General features: G+C 50.6%; 7 protein-coding genes across 7 annotated transcripts; 5 read left to right on the forward strand and 2 right to left on the reverse strand.

The window, feature by feature from the left end:
• Positions 1-272: 272 nt before the first annotated feature.
• On the forward strand, positions 273-4518 carry N7506_011512 (putative xanthine dehydrogenase HxA; the record flags this gene model as incomplete). The annotated part of the gene is made up of 4 exons (XM_056960803.1): positions 273-500; positions 563-766; positions 823-2780; positions 2835-4518. The coding sequence occupies 4 exons, from the start codon at positions 273-275 to the stop codon at positions 4516-4518; spliced, it is 4074 nt and encodes a 1357-aa protein (XP_056805337.1).
• A 590-nt stretch (positions 4519-5108) lies between these two features.
• Positions 5109-9733, reverse strand: N7506_011513 (uncharacterized protein; the record flags this gene model as incomplete). The annotated part of the gene is made up of 3 exons (XM_056960804.1): positions 5109-7578; positions 7631-8468; positions 8623-9733. 3 exons carry the CDS (start codon positions 9731-9733, stop codon positions 5109-5111), a joined length of 4419 nt encoding a protein of 1472 aa, XP_056805338.1.
• Positions 9734-10440: 707 nt separating this feature from the next.
• N7506_011514 (uncharacterized protein) lies at positions 10441-11454 on the forward strand (the record flags this gene model as incomplete). The annotated part of the gene is made up of 2 exons (XM_056960805.1): positions 10441-10733; positions 10791-11454. The coding sequence occupies 2 exons, from the start codon at positions 10441-10443 to the stop codon at positions 11452-11454; spliced, it is 957 nt and encodes a 318-aa protein (XP_056805339.1).
• A 46-nt stretch (positions 11455-11500) lies between these two features.
• N7506_011515 (uncharacterized protein) lies at positions 11501-11914 on the forward strand (the record flags this gene model as incomplete). Its single annotated transcript, XM_056960806.1, has 2 exons — positions 11501-11512; positions 11573-11914. The coding sequence occupies 2 exons, from the start codon at positions 11501-11503 to the stop codon at positions 11912-11914; spliced, it is 354 nt and encodes a 117-aa protein (XP_056805340.1).
• A 1291-nt stretch (positions 11915-13205) lies between these two features.
• On the forward strand, positions 13206-14495 carry N7506_011516 (mannose-1-phosphate guanyltransferase; the record flags this gene model as incomplete). The annotated part of the gene is made up of 4 exons (XM_056960807.1): positions 13206-13212; positions 13264-13307; positions 13388-14411; positions 14476-14495. The coding sequence occupies 4 exons, from the start codon at positions 13206-13208 to the stop codon at positions 14493-14495; spliced, it is 1095 nt and encodes a 364-aa protein (XP_056805341.1).
• An 839-nt stretch (positions 14496-15334) lies between these two features.
• N7506_011517 (3-keto-steroid reductase) lies at positions 15335-16701 on the reverse strand (the record flags this gene model as incomplete). The annotated part of the gene is made up of 2 exons (XM_056960808.1): positions 15335-16580; positions 16640-16701. 2 exons carry the CDS (start codon positions 16699-16701, stop codon positions 15335-15337), a joined length of 1308 nt encoding a protein of 435 aa, XP_056805342.1.
• Positions 16702-17051: 350 nt separating this feature from the next.
• N7506_011518 (DUF4129 domain-containing protein) lies at positions 17052-18287 on the forward strand (the record flags this gene model as incomplete). The annotated part of the gene is made up of 1 exon (XM_056960809.1): positions 17052-18287. One exon carries the CDS (start codon positions 17052-17054, stop codon positions 18285-18287), a length of 1236 nt encoding a protein of 411 aa, XP_056805343.1.
• Positions 18288-18464: the final 177 nt, after the last annotated feature.

Raw genomic sequence — 18464 nt, forward strand, 5'->3', positions numbered from 1 at the left:
TGTACATACTGCAGACAAATCATCCAGTAATGTTTCATGTCAAGTTTAGTAATTGAAGGGGCAAAATAGGCGCCAAGACTGGATCCATCGGATTGTGGCGATCCCCGCAGCGATAACAATTTGTGGGGCTGGGGGTGAGTTGCCTCATCTCATCCGTCTGCACTTCCCCTCCGACTTTAACGACTTCATCGAGAGAGCTTTAGGCAAGTCGTTGCGGATTCATCTTTTTATAAAATGCAAGAGTTTCTCTGAACTCCTTTCTATGTCACACCATGGCGCCCGGAATCCTAGAGACAGAATACACTGGCGTCGAGAAGGCGACCAGCTTGGCCGCCCTCACAGAGGACTGGGATGATACCATCCGGTTCTACCTCAACGGGACCAAGGTAGCGGTGGATGCCGTAAATCCAGAGGTGACCCTCCTCGAATATCTGCGGGGGATCGGGTTGACAGGCACGAAACTTGGATGTGCTGAGGGAGGATGCGGTGCTTGCACAGTGGTGAGTGATAAGCAAAATCGATGGCGAATAAGGGGAAAATCGAGCTAATGTAAGACCAAAAGGTTGTATCTCATGTCAATCCCACCACGAAGGAGATCTACCATGCCTCCGTGAACGCCTGTATTGCCCCACTCGTCAGCATTGACGGCAAACACGTTATCACAGTCGAGGGAATTGGCAACGTCAAGGAGCCTCATGCAATCCAGCAGCGGATTGCGGTCGGCAATGGAAGCCAGTGTGGCTTCTGCACGCCTGGAATTGTCATGGTAAGCTCATATCGTACTCATATGCCAATGCAACCTGGTTGACTAACACTCCCCAGTCTCTATATGCCTTACTACGAAACAACCCTTCACCATCAGAACACGATGTAGAGGAAGCGTTTGATGGAAATCTCTGTCGCTGCACTGGCTACCGACCAATTTTGGATGCTGCCCAGAGTTTCAATGCGAACAACAATTGCGGGAAGGCCTCTTCCAATGGCGGATCAGGCTGCTGTATGGAAAAGAATGGCTCAGGTGGCGGATGCTGCAAAGGGTCTTCCAACGGAAACGAAATTGAGACGGTCGATTACAAGTTCCCCGCACCCAATTTCAAACCCTACAGCCCAGACACAGAATTGATCTTCCCAGCTGCTCTGCGGAAACACGAGTACCGACCGCTAGTTTATGGCAACAAGCGAAAGAAGTGGTATCGTCCAGTGACGGTGCAACAGCTCTTGCAGATCAAGCATGTGCACCCGGACGCCAAATTGATTGGTGGCAGTACGGAGACGCAGATTGAGATCAAGTTCAAGGCAATGCGTTACGCGGCTTCGGTCTATCTGGGCGATATCCCCGAATTGCGGCAATTTACCCTACACGACGACTACCTGGAGATCGGTGCTAACGTATCATTGACGGACCTCGAGCACATTTGTGACCAGGCAGTCGAGAAGTACGGAGACGCTCGAGGCCAGCCCTTCAAGGCGATCAAAAAGCAATTGCTCTACTTCGCTGGGCGACAGATTCGAAACGTTGCTTCCCCTGCCGGTAATTTGGCTACCGCGTCACCTATCTCTGACCTGAATCCCGTATTAGTGGCCACCAACACCATCCTGGTGGCCAAGTCTTTGGACGGAGAGACCGAAATTCCCATGACTGAGTTCTTCCAAGGGTATCGAAAGACCGCCCTAGCTCCCAATGCGATCATCGCTAGTTTGCGGATTCCAGCTGCACAGACACAGAAGGAGTACATGCGAGCCTACAAACAGGCTAAGCGCAAGGATGACGATATTGCCATTGTGAACTCTGCGCTCCGAGTGACGCTCTCCGAGAGCAATGACGTGGTCAGCGCCAACCTTGTATTCGGTGGCATGGCAGCTATGACTGTGTCTGCCAAGAACGCTGAAGCTTTTATTGTTGGCAAGAAATTCACAAACCCTGCAACCCTGGAGGGTGTCATGAGCGCGTTGGAGCAGGACTTCGACCTACCATTCGGAGTCCCTGGTGGCATGGCCAGCTATCGAAAGTCACTGGCCATGGGATTCTTCTACAGATTCTATTACGATGTTCTATCCGGACTCGAGGTCCAGGCTTCAGACTTGGATCCTGACGTGGTTGCCGAAATCGAGAGAGCTATCTCAACTGGTAAAAAGGATAACGAATCATCTGTCGCATATCAAAAGAATGTCATCGGAAAGGCAACTCCGCACGTTGCGGCGTTGAAGCAGTCCACCGGTGAGGCTCAATATACCGATGATATCCCCGTGCAAATGAACGAGCTGTTCGCATGCATGGTCCTCTCCACCAAGGCACACGCCAAGATTATCAGCGTGGATGCATCCGCAGCACTGGAAATTCCCGGCGTTGCAGACTACGTCGACCACACTGATCTACCCAACCCACAGGCAAACTGGTGGGGAGCACCCAAGTCAGACGAGCTATTCTTTGCCGTCGACGAAGTCAATACAGCTGGTCAACCAATTGGTGTCATTCTGGCAACATCGGCCAAAATTGCCGAGGAGGGCATGAGAGCCGTAAAGGTTGTCTACGAAGATCTTCCATGTATTCTCACCATGGAAGAAGCCATTGAAGCAGAATCTTTCTTCGAGCACTATCGCTCCATCAAGTGCGGCGATACCGAAGAGGCATTCAAACAAGCCGACCATGTTTTCACTGGAGTTTCACGAATGGGAGGCCAGGAGCACTTCTATCTAGAAACCCAGGCCTGTGTGGCTATTCCAAAACCAGAGGATGGAGAGATGGAAATCTGGAGCGGTACACAGAATCCCACTGAAACGTGAGTTGCAGAGTACTTTTACATGACATGAGCATCAAAGCTGACGGTTCACAGACAAGCCTACGTCGCCCAAGTCACGGGAGTATCGGCCAACAAGGTCGTCTCGCGTGTGAAACGACTCGGCGGTGGATTTGGTGGCAAGGAGACACGCTCCGTTCAATTAGCCGGAATCTGTGCCACCGCGGCAGCGAAGACAAAGCGGCCCGTCCGCTGCATGCTCAACCGAGACGAAGATATTTTGACGTCTGGGCAGCGTCATCCTTTCCTTTGCCACTGGAAGGTTGGAGTGACCAAGGATGGAAAGATTCTTGCACTTGATGCAGACGTCTTTGCCAACGGTGGACACACTCAGGATCTATCTGGGGCCGTTGTGGAACGAAGTCTGTCGCACATTGATGGCGTGTACAAAATTCCGAACGTCAATGTGCGCGGCCGAATCTGCAAGACCAACACCGTGTCTAACACGGCTTTCCGAGGATTCGGCGGTCCACAGGGTCTGTTCTTTGCCGAGTCTTACATCTCCGAGATCGCAGATCACCTCGACATTCCTGCCGAGGAAGTCAGAAGTATCAACATGTATCAGCCTGAAGAGAAGACGCATTTCAACCAGACGCTCAAGGACTGGTACGTGCCTTTGATGTACAAACAGGTACTCGAGGAGAGCTCTTACAACGAGCGGAGAAAGGCCGTCGAAGAATACAACGCAAATCACAAATGGTCGAAGCGAGGAATGGCCATTGTGCCAACCAAGTTCGGTATCTCCTTCACTGCACTTTTCTTGAATCAAGCAGGAGCCTTGGTCCACATTTACCACGATGGCAGTGTTCTTGTGGCGCACGGTGGTGTCGAGATGGGACAAGGTCTGCACACAAAGATGATCATGATCGCCGCCGAGGCGCTGCAAGTCCCTCAGTCAAGCGTGTTCATCTCTGAGACAGCGACAAACACAGTTGCAAACACATCATCTACCGCAGCGTCAGCAAGTTCCGATCTCAACGGATATGCCATTTACAACGCCTGCGAGCAATTGAACGAGCGTCTCCGTCCCTTCCGCGAGAAGATGCCCAATGCCACCATGAAAGAACTCGCCCACGCTGCTTACTTCGATCGCACCAACCTCTCAGCACAAGGATACTACCGTACACCAGACATCGGATACGTGTGGGGCGAGAACAGCGGCCAGATGTTCTTCTACTTCACCCAAGGAGTGACCGCAGCCGAAGTCCAAATCGACACGCTAACAGGCGACTGGACGCCTCTACGCGCCGATCTCAAGATGGATGTCGGACGCTCCATCAACCCCTCAGTTGACTACGGACAAATTGAAGGCGCCTACGTCCAAGGCCAAGGCCTTTTCACAACAGAAGAGAGCCTTTGGCACCGGGGCTCCGGTCAAATCTTCACCCGCGGACCGGGCAACTACAAGATCCCCGGATTCCGAGATATCCCACAAATCTTCAACGTCAGCCTCCTCAAGGACGTGGAGTGGAGGAATTTGCGCACGATCCAGCGCTCACGAGGTGTCGGCGAACCGCCGTTGTTCATGGGTAGTGCAGTCTTCTTTGCCATTCGTGATGCACTAAAGGCTGCGCGCAAGCAGTGGAATGTTACAGATGTGTTATCTTTGGAATCGCCTGCCACACCGGAGCGTATCCGTGTGAGCTGTGCTGATCCGATTATCGAGCGGGCAAGGGTGCAGCCGAAGGAGGGCGAGAAGAGTTTCTTTGTTGCTATCTAGATGGATGGTGGCTTTGGGGGCTTATCTGGAATGGGGTATTGATGATTACGAATATATGCAGTCCCGGACCTTTCAATCTACATAAATGTACAATCCATCTTAGGCTCGTATAATTGAAGGCATTATGGCATGGGAGCAGGGGAGAACGATTGACCGACGTCAATCTGAATGTTCAAACCTTGGAAGTGACCACCCAAATGTGTTGCCCATTAACAATACCTAATCCTCACTGCACACTGTGATTTTCAAGGTTGTTCCCATTGACCTCATTGAAAATATCGCTGACTGAAAACTTGTTCCAAGGTTTCCATGGGCTCCTGTATTCATGAAGCTATGGATATATACAGCTTTCAATGTTGCTATCCGCGTACTCTCATCGGCTTCTCCACCAGATCACATTCTTGCTCAGCTGAAGGCCAGACCTTGAAGTGCTGCTTCGTTCTTGACTTCCAACTCGCTCTGTTCTCAAGAAAGAGGGCGGTGGAGAAGTCCATCTACGTCGTAGACGATACTGCATCAACTGGAGCATCAAAGCTATTGACATCCAGCCATCCGCCATATCTCAGACGAAAAGGTACCCCGAGCTTCAATTATGAGCCTCGCGACGCCCTTTGAAGCAACAGCTCAATCACACCGTCCCAACCTTCCCAACCCTCCGTCTTCTCCCCAGCAAGCGAGAGCTTCTTGACGACCGAGAGTGGTGTCATACCATCACTGTTTGTGACTTCAACATCTGCGTTATACTCAAGCAGGAGCTTCGCCTCTGCCACACACCCCCACTCAGCCGCAAGATGGAGCGGGGTACAGCCGGTATTGCTGGGGCAATCAATTTCAGCATCACGGCCAAGTAGCAACTTCACCACCGCCTCATGTCCATGCTGGGTCGCAAGATGGAGTGGGGTCAAACCGTCCATAGTCCGGCAATCAATTTCAGCATCACGGCAAAGTAGCAACTTCACCACCGCCTCATGTCCATATTGTGTCGCAAAATGGAGTGGGGTCATACCGTCCATATTCCGGCAGTCAATTTTAGCACCATGTTCAAGCAGCAGCTTAACCACCGCCTCATGTCCATCCTGGGCCGCAAAATGGAGCGGGATCCAACCTTTATTATCCTGATAATCGGGCTGAATGTTATGCTGCTCGAGTAGCAGCTTCATCGCCGCCACATGTCCACAGTCAGCCGCAGAATGGAGTGGGGTCAAACCGTCCATATTCCGGCAGTCGATTTCAGCACCATATTCAAGCAGCAACTTAACCACCGCCTCATGCCCATGGGAAGCCGCAGAATGGAGCGGAATCCAACCCTCATTATCCTGATAATCGGGATTCATGTTGTGCTGCTCGAGTAGCAACTCCACCACCGCCTCATGTCCATTCTCGGCCGCAGAATGGAGCGGGGTCCGGTCCTGATTATCCCGGTGGTCAGATTTAGCGCCGTGTGCCAATAACAGCTTTATCACTGTTGTATGCCCGTTCCAAGCTGCATAATCAAGCGGGACCTGGTTATTCTTATCCTGGGATTCAATTTGACCATTGTGTTCTAGCAGTAGTTTTACTACTGTCTCATGTCCATTCTCAGCCGCGAGAGAGAGCGCGGTCTGGCCATTCTTATCCCTCGATTCGGTGTCAGAATTTTGTTCAAGCAACAGGTTTACCACTGATTGATGTCCATTCTCGGATGCATAGGCGAGCGGCGTTCGGCCATTTATATCACGGGTTTCGGTTTCAGCGTTATTTGCAAGCAACAGCTTTACCATTGCATCATGTCCATTCTCGGCCGCGCGTGTGAGCGGGGTCTGGTTATGTGTATCTCGGCATTCAAGAGAAGCATTTCTCGCAAGCAGTAACTGTACCACTTCCTCTTGTCCACTGATGGCCGCATGAAAGAGCGGGGTCTGGTTATACATATCCCGGGACTTGATATCGGCGTTATGTTCAAGTAGCAGTTTTACCCCAAAATCATGTCCACTCTCAGCTGCGTGAGAGAGCGGAGTCCGATTATTCGAGTCTCGGGTGTCAATTTGCGCACCATTCTCAAGCAGTAGCTTTACCACTGCCTCCTTTCCATTGTTGGCGGCGCCACAGAAAGGGGTCTGCTGAATATAATCCCGGGATTCAATTTCCGCACCATTCACAAGCAGCAGCTTTACTACTGCCTCATATCCCCAAAAAGCCGCATAATGGAGCGGTGTCTGCTGAAGATGATCCCGACATTCAATGTTGATGTCATTTGCCGAGAACTCCGGAGGTGGTGGAGAAATCTGAGATCCAACAATGTTTCTCATGTCGAGCAACAGAGATGCAGTTTCATAGAGTCCAAACCATGCTGAAAGGTGCAGTCCTGTCATTTTGCTAGGATCTGAGTAAAAAGTCCCATAGCGGGATCTCATAACCTGGGTACAGGCGGCGATTTTGGCAGTATCTTTGAATAATTCGATTGCCAGTTCTTGAGCAAGAGCGGATTTTGCGGCGTGGTATCCCCATTCTGTTGATGCATACTCATAGAACGGATGTAAGCGCAATCTTTCTTCGTAAGTCCACTTGTCGTCACATTCTCCTGACTTGAAGTCTTCAAACCGCAAGTAAACAATGCAGACCTTCGTCATCTGAAGATGCGCCTCCGGAAACCAGCGTTGTGAGGTTCGTTGGAAATATTCCTGTGTGGTGTGGTGGACCAAACGTATGATATCACTCTCTTTGTCAACGATCACCAGTCCGGCGGATGTGGAAACAATGAGCCCGATATCCGAAATGTTCTCATTATCAAACTCGGATGTATTTTCCTCGACGCCAATGGCGTGCTGAAGCTCAGTTGATGTCAGACGTCGTTCTGCACAGGAAATCCACAATAGCACTTGTAAAGCAAGGTCCCGGCGGTCTTTGACCTGGTTTTGTATTCGTTCCATGGCACCCTCGTAGGCATTGTCTAGTACTTTTGACCGTGCATCGTCATTGTTTGCCTGAGACATAGTATCTAACTCTCGAAGCGTCTGCTTGATAGCTTTGGGTGTGATCTTGCAGGCCAAAGAATCGATATAAAGTCGTGCGAGAAGAAACCTAGTGAGATTAGCTTATCTGACAGATGATTTTTCCCATAACCAGTACATACATCCCATCGACTGCCTTGGAAATCGTATCTTTTATATTTTGTTTCAAAGGAGCGCCTTGGGAACTCAAAGATTGGGAGTCCTGCAATCTTTTATCCAAATATTTCTTCACATCTTCATCGTTGGCGCGAATCTCAATCTTAGTGGCTGCTTGAAATTTAGACTCAATTTGTTCGATCTTTCGTGATGTGGCAAACAGGTTCGCTTTGACACCATCCTGGAAGGCAAAGATCTCTTGAACAAATGTATCAAGATCATCACCGACGGTTCTGCATTCATCCAATGCATCGATGATGATGAAAGTCTTCGAGTAGAGTGATGCGACGCCACGAAGTGTAGTTCTGAGCTCAATTAGCGATGGACGGGCTTGCAACGATTTGAGTCGGCGGTACAGGCTCTCAAGAGCTGACGGCAAAACATCTTGTCTCATGGCGAGCTGCTTCAAGATATTTGCCATCAGATCAACTGGTTTTTGTTCTTCCCGTTGCTTGAAAGTGCAATAGACATATGCTATACCGACAGAGCGGTCATCTCGAAACTTGTCTTGGATGTGACGGACCACCGTGGATGTGATGATAGTCTTTCCTGATCCTGGTATACCTGGACAGAACAAAGTGTGATTGGATTGCTCAAGCCAACCCTTGAACTCTCTTGAGTTTAGTACCCACTCACTAGTGCCTTCTTGCCTCTGGGAAATGGAGTCATTTTGCTGTGCAGCATAATTGACAGGAGAGAGCCAGTCAAGGACAGTCTGAAATTCTTGATCCCGTTGGTGGTCATGTTGATGAAGGCGAATTTCATCGACAGTATTGGATACTTTTTGAAGCCGGCTTTGCAAATCTAGAAAATATTGGGTAGTTTGTTAGCCCTATGTGCTAAATGGTTTCGGTGTTTTCAGACAACAATAAGGTTTTGCAATTCTGGTCGATATATGTTATGAAGAAACGAAAGACGGAGGACAAAACACAAATTCAGGAGATCAATCACGGCCCACCTTTGATTGCAGGCATCTGCTCCACCTCCTGCACTGGCACAAATGTAAGAAGCTCCTTGGTAAATGCTGCTGCAACAGCAGCTGCATGTCTCTGCCATTTCTTGTTCTTATGCGCATCTGCATAGTCACAGATTCCTCGGATGACAAGGCACGGAAAATCATTCATCAAGCCTGCCGCCTCCATCTCAAAGCAGAGAACCTTGCCGCCAAGTTCCTTGTTGACTTCATTCCGAAACAGCGCATCTTTGACAACCCGGTTGCCAGATGCAATGAGGCCATAATGCACCCGCATGGACCGTGGCTTTCTGCGTAGGATATTGCTTTGATCGCAGTACATGCAAGACTCTCCCTCCTCCTCCTCCTCCTCTTCATCTTCATCTTCCTCGCCATTGTCCTTATCCTCTTCGGCGCTGGGATTGTCAATATGTTCGCAATCTGCCTTGAAGAGGACATCTTTCAATGAATCAGATCGGCAATATTTTGGCGCCAGTTTGGGCCATCTGATCTTCAGGTCATCCAAGTACTCTGGTATCCTCGAGCCAGTCATTTCATGCTCCCTCTCAATCGTGCTCAGGGCAGAAAGAAGCTCTTTGGGAGGACTGTTCAGTGACCCTGTGCGTTCGAAATTGTTGTCTCCTTGGTTGGCTTTCCCAAAGTCCCACTGAACGACTCCGCCATATATTTGTCCAGGAGTGCTAACTACAACATCGCCTAGCCTGACGGAATTTGGCACCCCGCCTCCAATACCGACCATCAGACCAAATTTGATGGATGGGAAAGTGGAGGTCATCCGAGTTGCGACCGTCGCTGCATTGTTGGTGCCAACGTTACCTTTGGGCAAACATGCGACGACAATGTTGTGCTTGCCCAAATATCGAGTCACATCGTTGGCTTCTCGTATCACTTCTATGTGCCCAAGAGTGTAGGTATTGTGGTCGTTAGGAGTTCTGGGAAGGTCTGGGTGCCTTTCATCCAGCATTGCTACAGCTGCAACATACTCCTTCGGTAGCGCACAGATCCAGCCCACGGTGTAGTCATGATGGGATCGAGATTCGGTCTCCCTCTTTTTGTTGGTCGGCGAAGGATGACCATCCGTTCGCTGGCGCTTCATCGAGTTGTTTAGAAAATGGGGTGGACCCACAAGCTCGTCAACTGGTCTCAGTCAGTCAGACTGGCCCAACCAAGCTTCTTCCAAAACAGTGATGTTGGACTGACCCTACTAATCAGTATGGAGTACTCAAGGTTCAATAAGTTTCACTCCAATATGTGGAGGAAAGAACTCCTGGGGATATGTTTGACAAAATAGCGAATTGGGCAAAGACAAGGGGCCACTCAGCTGAGCAGTGCCCAGGTGGGGTCCACGCCAATGCACGCCCGGGTGTATAACAAGGTGCGGACGTTGTGGCAGTGTGCTATTCGCGGGTTGCCTTGATCTCCCCTCACCCACAAAAAGCAACCATATCTTTAAAACGCGATGGTTTCGGTTTTCTCGCGCCACAGTTGTGTCTTCGTGGTGAATTTCCTAAAAGAGCACAGCATAGTGTGGCGCTTCTGCAGGAAGTAGCTCGTTCAGCGAGTGGCTAATGGACCATGGATTTGTTTGACAACTCGGCGGAGTTTTGGCTCAACTATGAGTTTCAAGAAAAGAAGATTGACGATTCCTGTGTTTGAGGTACGAAATCAAATCAAATCATGTGATTGGCTGTTGTATACCCCCGGGCGAGTTGTTGCCGTGGCCTTCTCTAACCCTGCCTGCGTCTCCCATCATAACCTTCATGTGTTCGAATCGATGTGCACAGCTGGATACACTGCTATGGAATGAAGATTGCCCAGATATTTCTGCGCCGCACTGCCTCCTTGAGGACATCCTTACGGAGCGTCTCACAATGTTGCAGTGGTCCCAAATCTATGTCCACCCAATCAAGCAAAGGCTACATGGACACGCCCCTTTATATATCCTCGATCGACGCAGAGCCGCTTCATCGTTACCACGAAGGTGGTTATCATCCAATTATACTCGGAGAATTCTTACATTCTGGAAGATATAAGGTGTTACATAAACTAGGATGGGGTGGTTACTCAACGGTTTGGCTGGCGAGGGATCAAAGGTTGTAAGATAAATATGAGTTTCACGGTATTGAAGCTGACTGGAAATATTCTCGTTGCAGGGATGAACTTTATGTTGCTATCAAGATCGGCGTTGCCGAAGCCTATGATAAAGTGATACAAGAGCTCCAGGTCATGAAAAGGCTGGTGACATGTTGTCCTCGTCCAAAACACATGGTGCTCATGCTTGACCACTTTCATCTGAAGGGGCCAAATGGATGGCATAACTGCCTAGTCTTTGAGCTTTTGGGCCCCAATATCCCTGATATTATTGATGCACACTTCTCCCATGGAAGGCTCCCAGGGAAACTTGCCAAAGGAGTCGCGAAGCAAAGTCTTATCGGACTCCGCAGCTTGCATCAACACAATGTTGGACATGGAGGTTGGTTCCTCATTCCGAGACTCGAAGCGATTTCAACTCCTCTCACATGGTATAGATCTACATACCCGCAACTTGGTCTTTACCATACCGGATGTACACAATCTAACCGAGGACAAACTTACTGGAATTATGGGCGCACCAGAAGTCGGCCATATCCGAAGGAGCGATGGGAAGGACTTGGGGCCTGGTGTACCGGAGTATATTGTGAGGCCTACCTCACACTGGACGCGATTTTGGAATCCAGATTCTACTCCATCAATCAAATTGATCGACTTCGGGGAAGCATTCCTACAAACCGCATCTCCTCAGGTACTACACACACCCCTACCCGTTCGAGCACCTGAAGTCATCTTTGAAGATTGCATTGATTATCGAGTTGACTTGTGGAGCATGGGATGCATGGTGAGTGAAGACGCCCGGAACCGCGATGACTTTGCGGCTGAATACTAATAGGCATTGTAGCTCTTTGAATTGTTCACGGGCCAACCACCTTTCGATTCCTTTTTGATAAAGCCTAGGATACTCGTTGGGCAAATGCGCGAGATGGCAGGTGATAATCTACCTGAAAGATGGCACGACAAATGGAATAAGATGAGCGCAGGGGACTACGCAACTGCAGAAGAGCGAGGGCCCAACTTGCAGGAATGGCTCGAGGAGGTGTATTTTGATCACCCGCAGAGCCCTGATCTTACCAGGGAGGATGTAGCGAGACTGGGGCAAATCATTGGAACGTTATTGCAGTTCGAGCCGTCCGCAAGGGCGTCAGCAGGACAAGTTTTGGATGACCCTTGGTTCAAGGAGTGAGAAGGCCAGGAGCAATCAGTCTAGTATTAACCCGCAAAAACCTTGGAAAGCAGAGAGACATTTTTCAACGTAGTATTTAAGATTTCTCAAGGTATTTATTGATGTTCAAGCTGCCGAAAACGCCAATGTGGCATGTGGAGAAGACAGTAGGATTTAAAAACCATCTCAATAGATAAAGGTCGCAGAATAGCCATTCTTGCTCTAGAATAATTGGTAGTTTCTACAGGCAGCTGGGCCACGATGTAAAAATCGAATTGGGCGTGACGTTGGGGCACTTTAGGATGGAGACCAATTATGGATCCAAACCGGATGAATCTGCCAAGAAGCGTGAAACGGATCGGCTTGGCCGATCCTTATTCTCGGCCCCACGACATCTTCCAGGCTGAGTATATAATCCGAAACAGGGTAGGACAGTCCTCTTAGGTTCACCACCATTTGATGTGTACTGCAGATTCAAGAAGAATTACCATATGACTTCGAGATAGACGAATGCATCATCAAACACAAGGGGCTGGTTGTAGGCCGAATACGGACAGACGGATGCAGCAAGCGGTGAAGTGGCCCACGTGGAATGTCCAAAGTGCAAGGCCTTTCGAGTCTTCTTTTTAGCGAAATACAATCAAGTTAAGTGCTGCTACAGGGCTGAATTGGCACTTGATAAGATTAAGCATACATTCTGTGCTACACATTAAACACTACGGAGTAGGCAGTACGGAGTACTCCGTACTACTCAGAGACGTACTCCTAGTGGGGGACCCCCCACTCCAGAGGACTCTCAATGGAAACGTAAGCTGAACTCTCAGGGGCGACACCCCATGACCGATCTCACCACTTAAGAATGAGGAACAACTTACCCGGACCACTGAGACGTTCCACCAAAAAGCCATGTGATAGTCATCGGACGGTATAGGTCGGGGTAGACTGCACTAGTTGAAGACCTCAGGAGATCCGATATGCATCCGTCCTCTCATCGTTGAGAATGTACGAAGGTGAGGGCCGAATTGATAGAACCTCAATCCTTAAAATGTGCGTATACCTGGGGGGGTACCTGGGTGTGTAGTACAAAAGCCATAGAGTAACCAAGTGCCTCGAGGTACCCCCCTTTTTCCCGCAAGCAGAGCCCCTCCAATCACGGCGACTCACGTGCCCCCACTTGGACGAAAATAAATCAACGGCCAGAGTGTTCCCTAAATACAAGTGCCTCTCTCTCTCCTTTTGCTCCTTTTGTTCTTGCTGAGCCTCTCCCACTTTTTTCCTTTTTTAAAACTAATTTTGTTCTAATCAATTCACGATGAAGGGTATGTGTCTTGTCAATGCTTCTCCCCGCACTCTCCGCTAACCCTGCATAGCTCTCATTCTTGTTGGAGGGTTCGGGACCCGTCTGCGTCCTCTGGTAAGTCGTCGATCTCCCTGGTCCTCGATCCCGGGACAATTCCGTCAATTGGCAATTGCTAAGACCTTTCCTTTCAATAGACTCTCACTCTGCCCAAGCCCCTGGTGGAGTTCGGCAACCGGCCCATGATCCTGCACCAGGTCGAGAGCTTGGCCGCTGCTGGTGTCACCGATATCGTTCTCGCTGTGAACTACCGCCCCGATGTGATGGTGGCTGCGCTGAAGAAGTACGAGGAGCAATACGGAGTCAACATTGAGTTCTCCGTCGAGTCCGAACCGCTGGGCACGGCTGGCCCGCTCAAGCTGGCGGAGAAGATTCTCGGCAAGGACGACTCCCCCTTCTTCGTCCTCAATTCCGATGTTATCTGCGACTACCCTTTCAAGGAGCTCGCCGACTTCCACAAGTCCCACGGAGACGAGGGTACCATTGTCGTCACCAAGGTCGACGAGCCCTCCAAGTACGGTGTCGTCGTTCACAAGCCCAACCACGCCTCGCGCATCGATCGCTTCGTCGAGAAGCCCGTCGAATTCGTGGGCAACCGTATCAATGCCGGTATCTACATTCTGAGCCCTAGCGTCCTGAAGCGCATTGAGCTCCGCCCGACCTCCATTGAGCAGGAGACCTTCCCCGCCATCTGTAAGGAGGGCCAGCTCCACTCCTTCGATCTCGAGGGCTTCTGGATGGATGTCGGTCAACCTAAGGATTTCCTGACTGGTACTTGTCTGTACCTGACCTCCCTCGCGAAGCGCAAGCCCAGCATGCTCGCCCCTCACTCCGAGCCATACGTCTACGGTGGAAATGTCATGGTCGACCCCTCCGCCAAGATCGGCAGGAACTGCCGCATTGGTCCCAATGTGGTGATCGGTCCTAACGTCGTTATTGGCGACGGTGTCCGTTTGCAGCGCTGTGTCGTCATGGAGAACTGCAAGGTCAAGGATCACGCTTGGATCAAGTCCACCATTGTTGGCTGGAACAGCTCCGTGGGCCGCTGGGCGCGTCTCGAGAATGTCACCGTTCTCGGAGACGATGTGACCATCGCCGACGAAGTCTACGTCAACGGTGGCTCAATCCTGCCCCATAAGAGCATCAAGCAGAACATTGATGGTAAGTTGAATTCCAATATCCTCTACACTTCGCCTTGAATTGCAGTAACTAACTTTCTTTACAGTTCCCGCGATCATCATGTAATCCTCCTCCTTCTTCACGTCGCTATGTCATTTGAAATACCTCCAACTCTCGTGCCGATACCATCCCCCTTCTCGCCCTTGTTGATGCATAGAACCGGAGTCGTTTACTGCGTTATCTTCTCTTCTCTTGCTTTTCGCTTCGCCTTTCCGCGCGGGGCCCATATCTCCCGAAATATCCTTCCTTTCGTCTTCCGAATCGATGCATTCCAGAACCTAGATGGTGAAAGCGCGCGATGTCGGCTGTTTTGCAAGAAATAACCCCTTTTAGTCATCTTTTGATCTTCCAAGCTATCCCCGTTTTATTGCTCCATATTGAAGCTTCTGTCCCTGCCCCCGCTACTTTGCGTTTTGGCCGCTTCCTCTTACTTCCTCTTTTTTTTTTCAAACTTCTTCATATCTTGCTCTTCTCTTTTTTTGTTGGTCTTTGGACAATGGGCAAGGAAATCAGGCCATATCTGTTTTAATGAGATCATGGGCGTGGGACGGGTCTTGTCGATGTAAATAATGGGAGGCAATCAAAAAACACAACTTCCCCTTTTGACACGAGTCAACGCTGCAATCACTGTTGCACTTACTGATTATACTCCTCTTTTGATTCTTAACTTGCACGAGCCATGTGATCTAAATGATACTCCGTGGATCTCACATGTGTGCCTCGTCGGTTGTATACGAGTGCCACTCGGAAGGTTCAATGTGCTGTGGTCGCATTGAAAGTAAATGCCATTAAGGTTTATTTTACATTATCATATAGTTTTGACCGAGTTGTGTCAGGATGCGTTGTGCAAGTAGGCCTAGCCCTCAGCGAAAGGCAATTTATAGTCCGTGAACCACGCCCGGGCGTCAGGACCGAGCTTCAGCCCGGTCCAAGATCTCATCCCATTGGACCCGCAGCTCCTCCATCTGTTTCCAACATTGACGGCCGAGCTCTTCAAACTCTTCCTTTTGCTCCTTGGTCAGCTGCTCTGCGCCGCGCTTACGACGTCGAAGCCGATCAGCCTCCACAACTGGCGTTCCAACAACACCACCATACCCCCATCCATCAACTTCCGTGCACGCTGGACTCTCAACTCCGAGTCGGGAGCACGACGAGCCCCACTTCACTCGCCCACCACCAGCCTGGTGGTAAGGCTCTTCGGCAGCTTCGACTTTAGCTTGGGATGCTAGTGCGAGGAACACGGGTGCACAAGCACCGAGGTAGGTAGACAAAGGATGCCAAGGCGAGCCCAGCATCCGAGCAACCCAGAACGAAGCAACCATAGCCCACGCCAGAGGAAGAATCAAAGGAACGATCGATGTAGCACAGATACCAGGATGCGAGAGATAAGACCGAGGCGATGCATCAGGAGCATCGGTATGAATCGCATGAGTATTGAGCTCTGCATCAGACTCCAAGAAGCTATCAACCGACCAAGGCGCCGTAGACGGCAAATTAGACGTCAAAGCGAGGATATCAGTAAGAGCCTTCGAGGACTCGTAGGGAGCATCCGTGCGCAAACCCTGAATATCATCGACCTTGAAGAACTTCCAAGTAGCCTCGATACTAGAAACCCAAACCACACGTCCGGGCCCGTTCAAGTGCGCGCGCTTCAGGAGTGGCGTCACATTATGCGCCAGCATATAATGACCGAAGACATTGGCGCAGAAGACAGAGCCAAGTGCAGGCTCGTCAACGGCTGTTTGTTTGGGTGTTAACACGCCAGTCGGCGCAAGCTTATAGCATGGCCAGGTGACCTGGTGAATGAGATCGGTGCATACGCCCCAGATGGCCTTGGGCCAGTGGATGCCAGACCAGCCACCTATGCCGGCATTCAGGACGATGGCGTCGAGTCTGGGGAGGGAGTGGACAAGTTTTCGGGAGAGGGCGCGGACAGACACGAGGTCGCCGAGGTCGACGCTCTCGGGGACGAAGTGGACGCGGGCGCTAGCGGAGGGGGAGGTTTCGCGCAAGTGAGCTTTGAGCCCGCGGGATGTGTCTTGGGCTTTGCGCGCGCTTCGGGTTGTAAAGATTATGGTGAGGGATTCGGATTCGGGGTGCGTAGAGAGGAATTCGTCGGCGAGACGGCAGCAGATTGAGAAGCCGAGACCGCTACAAGTGTTTTTAGTAAATACTATTGAACCAATTGGGGGTTATTCATGAAGTCTCACCTGTTCGCTCCTGTAACGAGAATGTACAGCATCTTTTGCTGCTCACTAGTGGGCTGGTCCATGGCTTGTTGCGGCGGGTTGTCGGTATCGGAGATAGGGGGTGGGATGGAGATATGCAACCCCTGAAGCCAATTGCAGCGAGAATTCTCGAGGCTTGGAGTTTGGACTGGGCAGTCTTATATACAACAGCTTGTAACACGTTGATCCCAAAGTAGCAAGCGCACCGGACAATCAACAAAAAAACACCGTCGGGACAAACATCGTACAAATTGTCCGACACGTGACAAACTGTAAAGCTTATCGTTATCGGTCTCCGCAGGTCGTTTCCTCCGCTCTCCATTCTCCGTCCTTCGTTCTCCATGGCTGCGATTGAATAATTCTATGGTGCCGTACAGTCGGCCTACGGGGAGCCATGGCAGTCAGGATTGAACGTTTCCTCAACACCACCGGATTTTTCTTTTTCGCCCTCATTCTCGTCTGTCTCATCCTTCTCACACCAGCAGATGCCATCTACCAATGTTACGAAACGAACCGACTCACCAACATCTTTTTCATCACCGGCGCATACATTATTACTTTCATACTTGCAGCTCTCATATATGCGACGCGAATCTACACAAACCGAAACGCGCTTACCGGGATACCCAAGGCCTGGATCCCCGTTGAAAAGGAAGATGTGAACAAGAGCGTCAGACGACTAGTGAAGGAAGGACTCGCGCGGAGCGCAGTCATCGCCTATCAAGCTCGCCCACGCGATGTTTCAACCGATGAAGACTCTTTTAAGAGGTACAAGTCTCTTCTCATTGATTCAGAACGACCTCCGTGGGGCCATGTCGAACATCCAGGCTGGTCCTCACCTGCCTCGCCTGACTTGCCGGATCTGCCTTATCGCACGGTAATCCAAGAGCTTCCCAGCTTGATCGAAGCTAAAGCCGTATCCCTCGCTCCTGCCGATGCATTATCTCCCGCACCTCCAGATCCATTCGGGCCTTCCAACCACCTCACCACCCAATCACTCCCCGATACACGCGTGGTGGAAGTGTTGCAACGCCCGGCTTCCATGGGTCTTAGAGAGTATATTCGACATTTGACGTCCCTGGGCGCAATCTACCCACCGGAATTGGGCGCGGAGTTCCTGTCCCTGTACGAAGCTGCACGATTCTCACCGCGCGAACTCCACGAGGCCGAATTTCGCGACCTGATGCATCTTTTCGCAGAGATTCTCAGGGGCATGACATCACTTGCGCCGCCCATAATAGACGAGATCCGGGATAGTGCCAGTTACCGACGTGCCGAAAGCGAGTCTATCATTGGGCCTTCGGATGAAGAAGGGGAAACCGATACGGTCGAGCATTTTGGCTTCGAGGGGGATCTGCAACCTCTGCATCTGCAGCCTGTGCGGAGTCGCAGCCTGCGACCTTCCACTGCATCTTGGGATGCTGAGTCCGGTTACGATACCGCGTTGCAAAGTCCTGTCTCGGGCTTTTCTTTCAGCAGTGGGTTTGCGCCACAAGACCCCCGTCGCACGCCATCTACTAGGTCTCTCCGGCGAGTCTACTCGGCACAATCTGCCAGCTCCGGAGGAAGTGTTATCCGCCTGACGCAACCACGGTCACCGACAGACTTGCCGTATACTTACAATGTATGAACTGAATGACTGCGCTGGTCGCAACTAATAATGGTTCACCTCATGTACATTACTTATAGACTCGATACCATTTGAGGACCCCGGAGTATTCAAAGGAAGTGGGGTCCTTAGTCAGGAGTAACATTGGAGTTCTTGGCATTCGCTGCAAAATGATTGATAAGATCGATAGTTTTTCCA

This window comes from Penicillium brevicompactum, assembly GCF_028827555.1.
Source record: "Penicillium brevicompactum strain IBT 35665 chromosome Unknown utg000009l_segment0_segment0, whole genome shotgun sequence".
NCBI lineage: Eukaryota > Fungi > Ascomycota > Eurotiomycetes > Eurotiales > Aspergillaceae > Penicillium > Penicillium brevicompactum.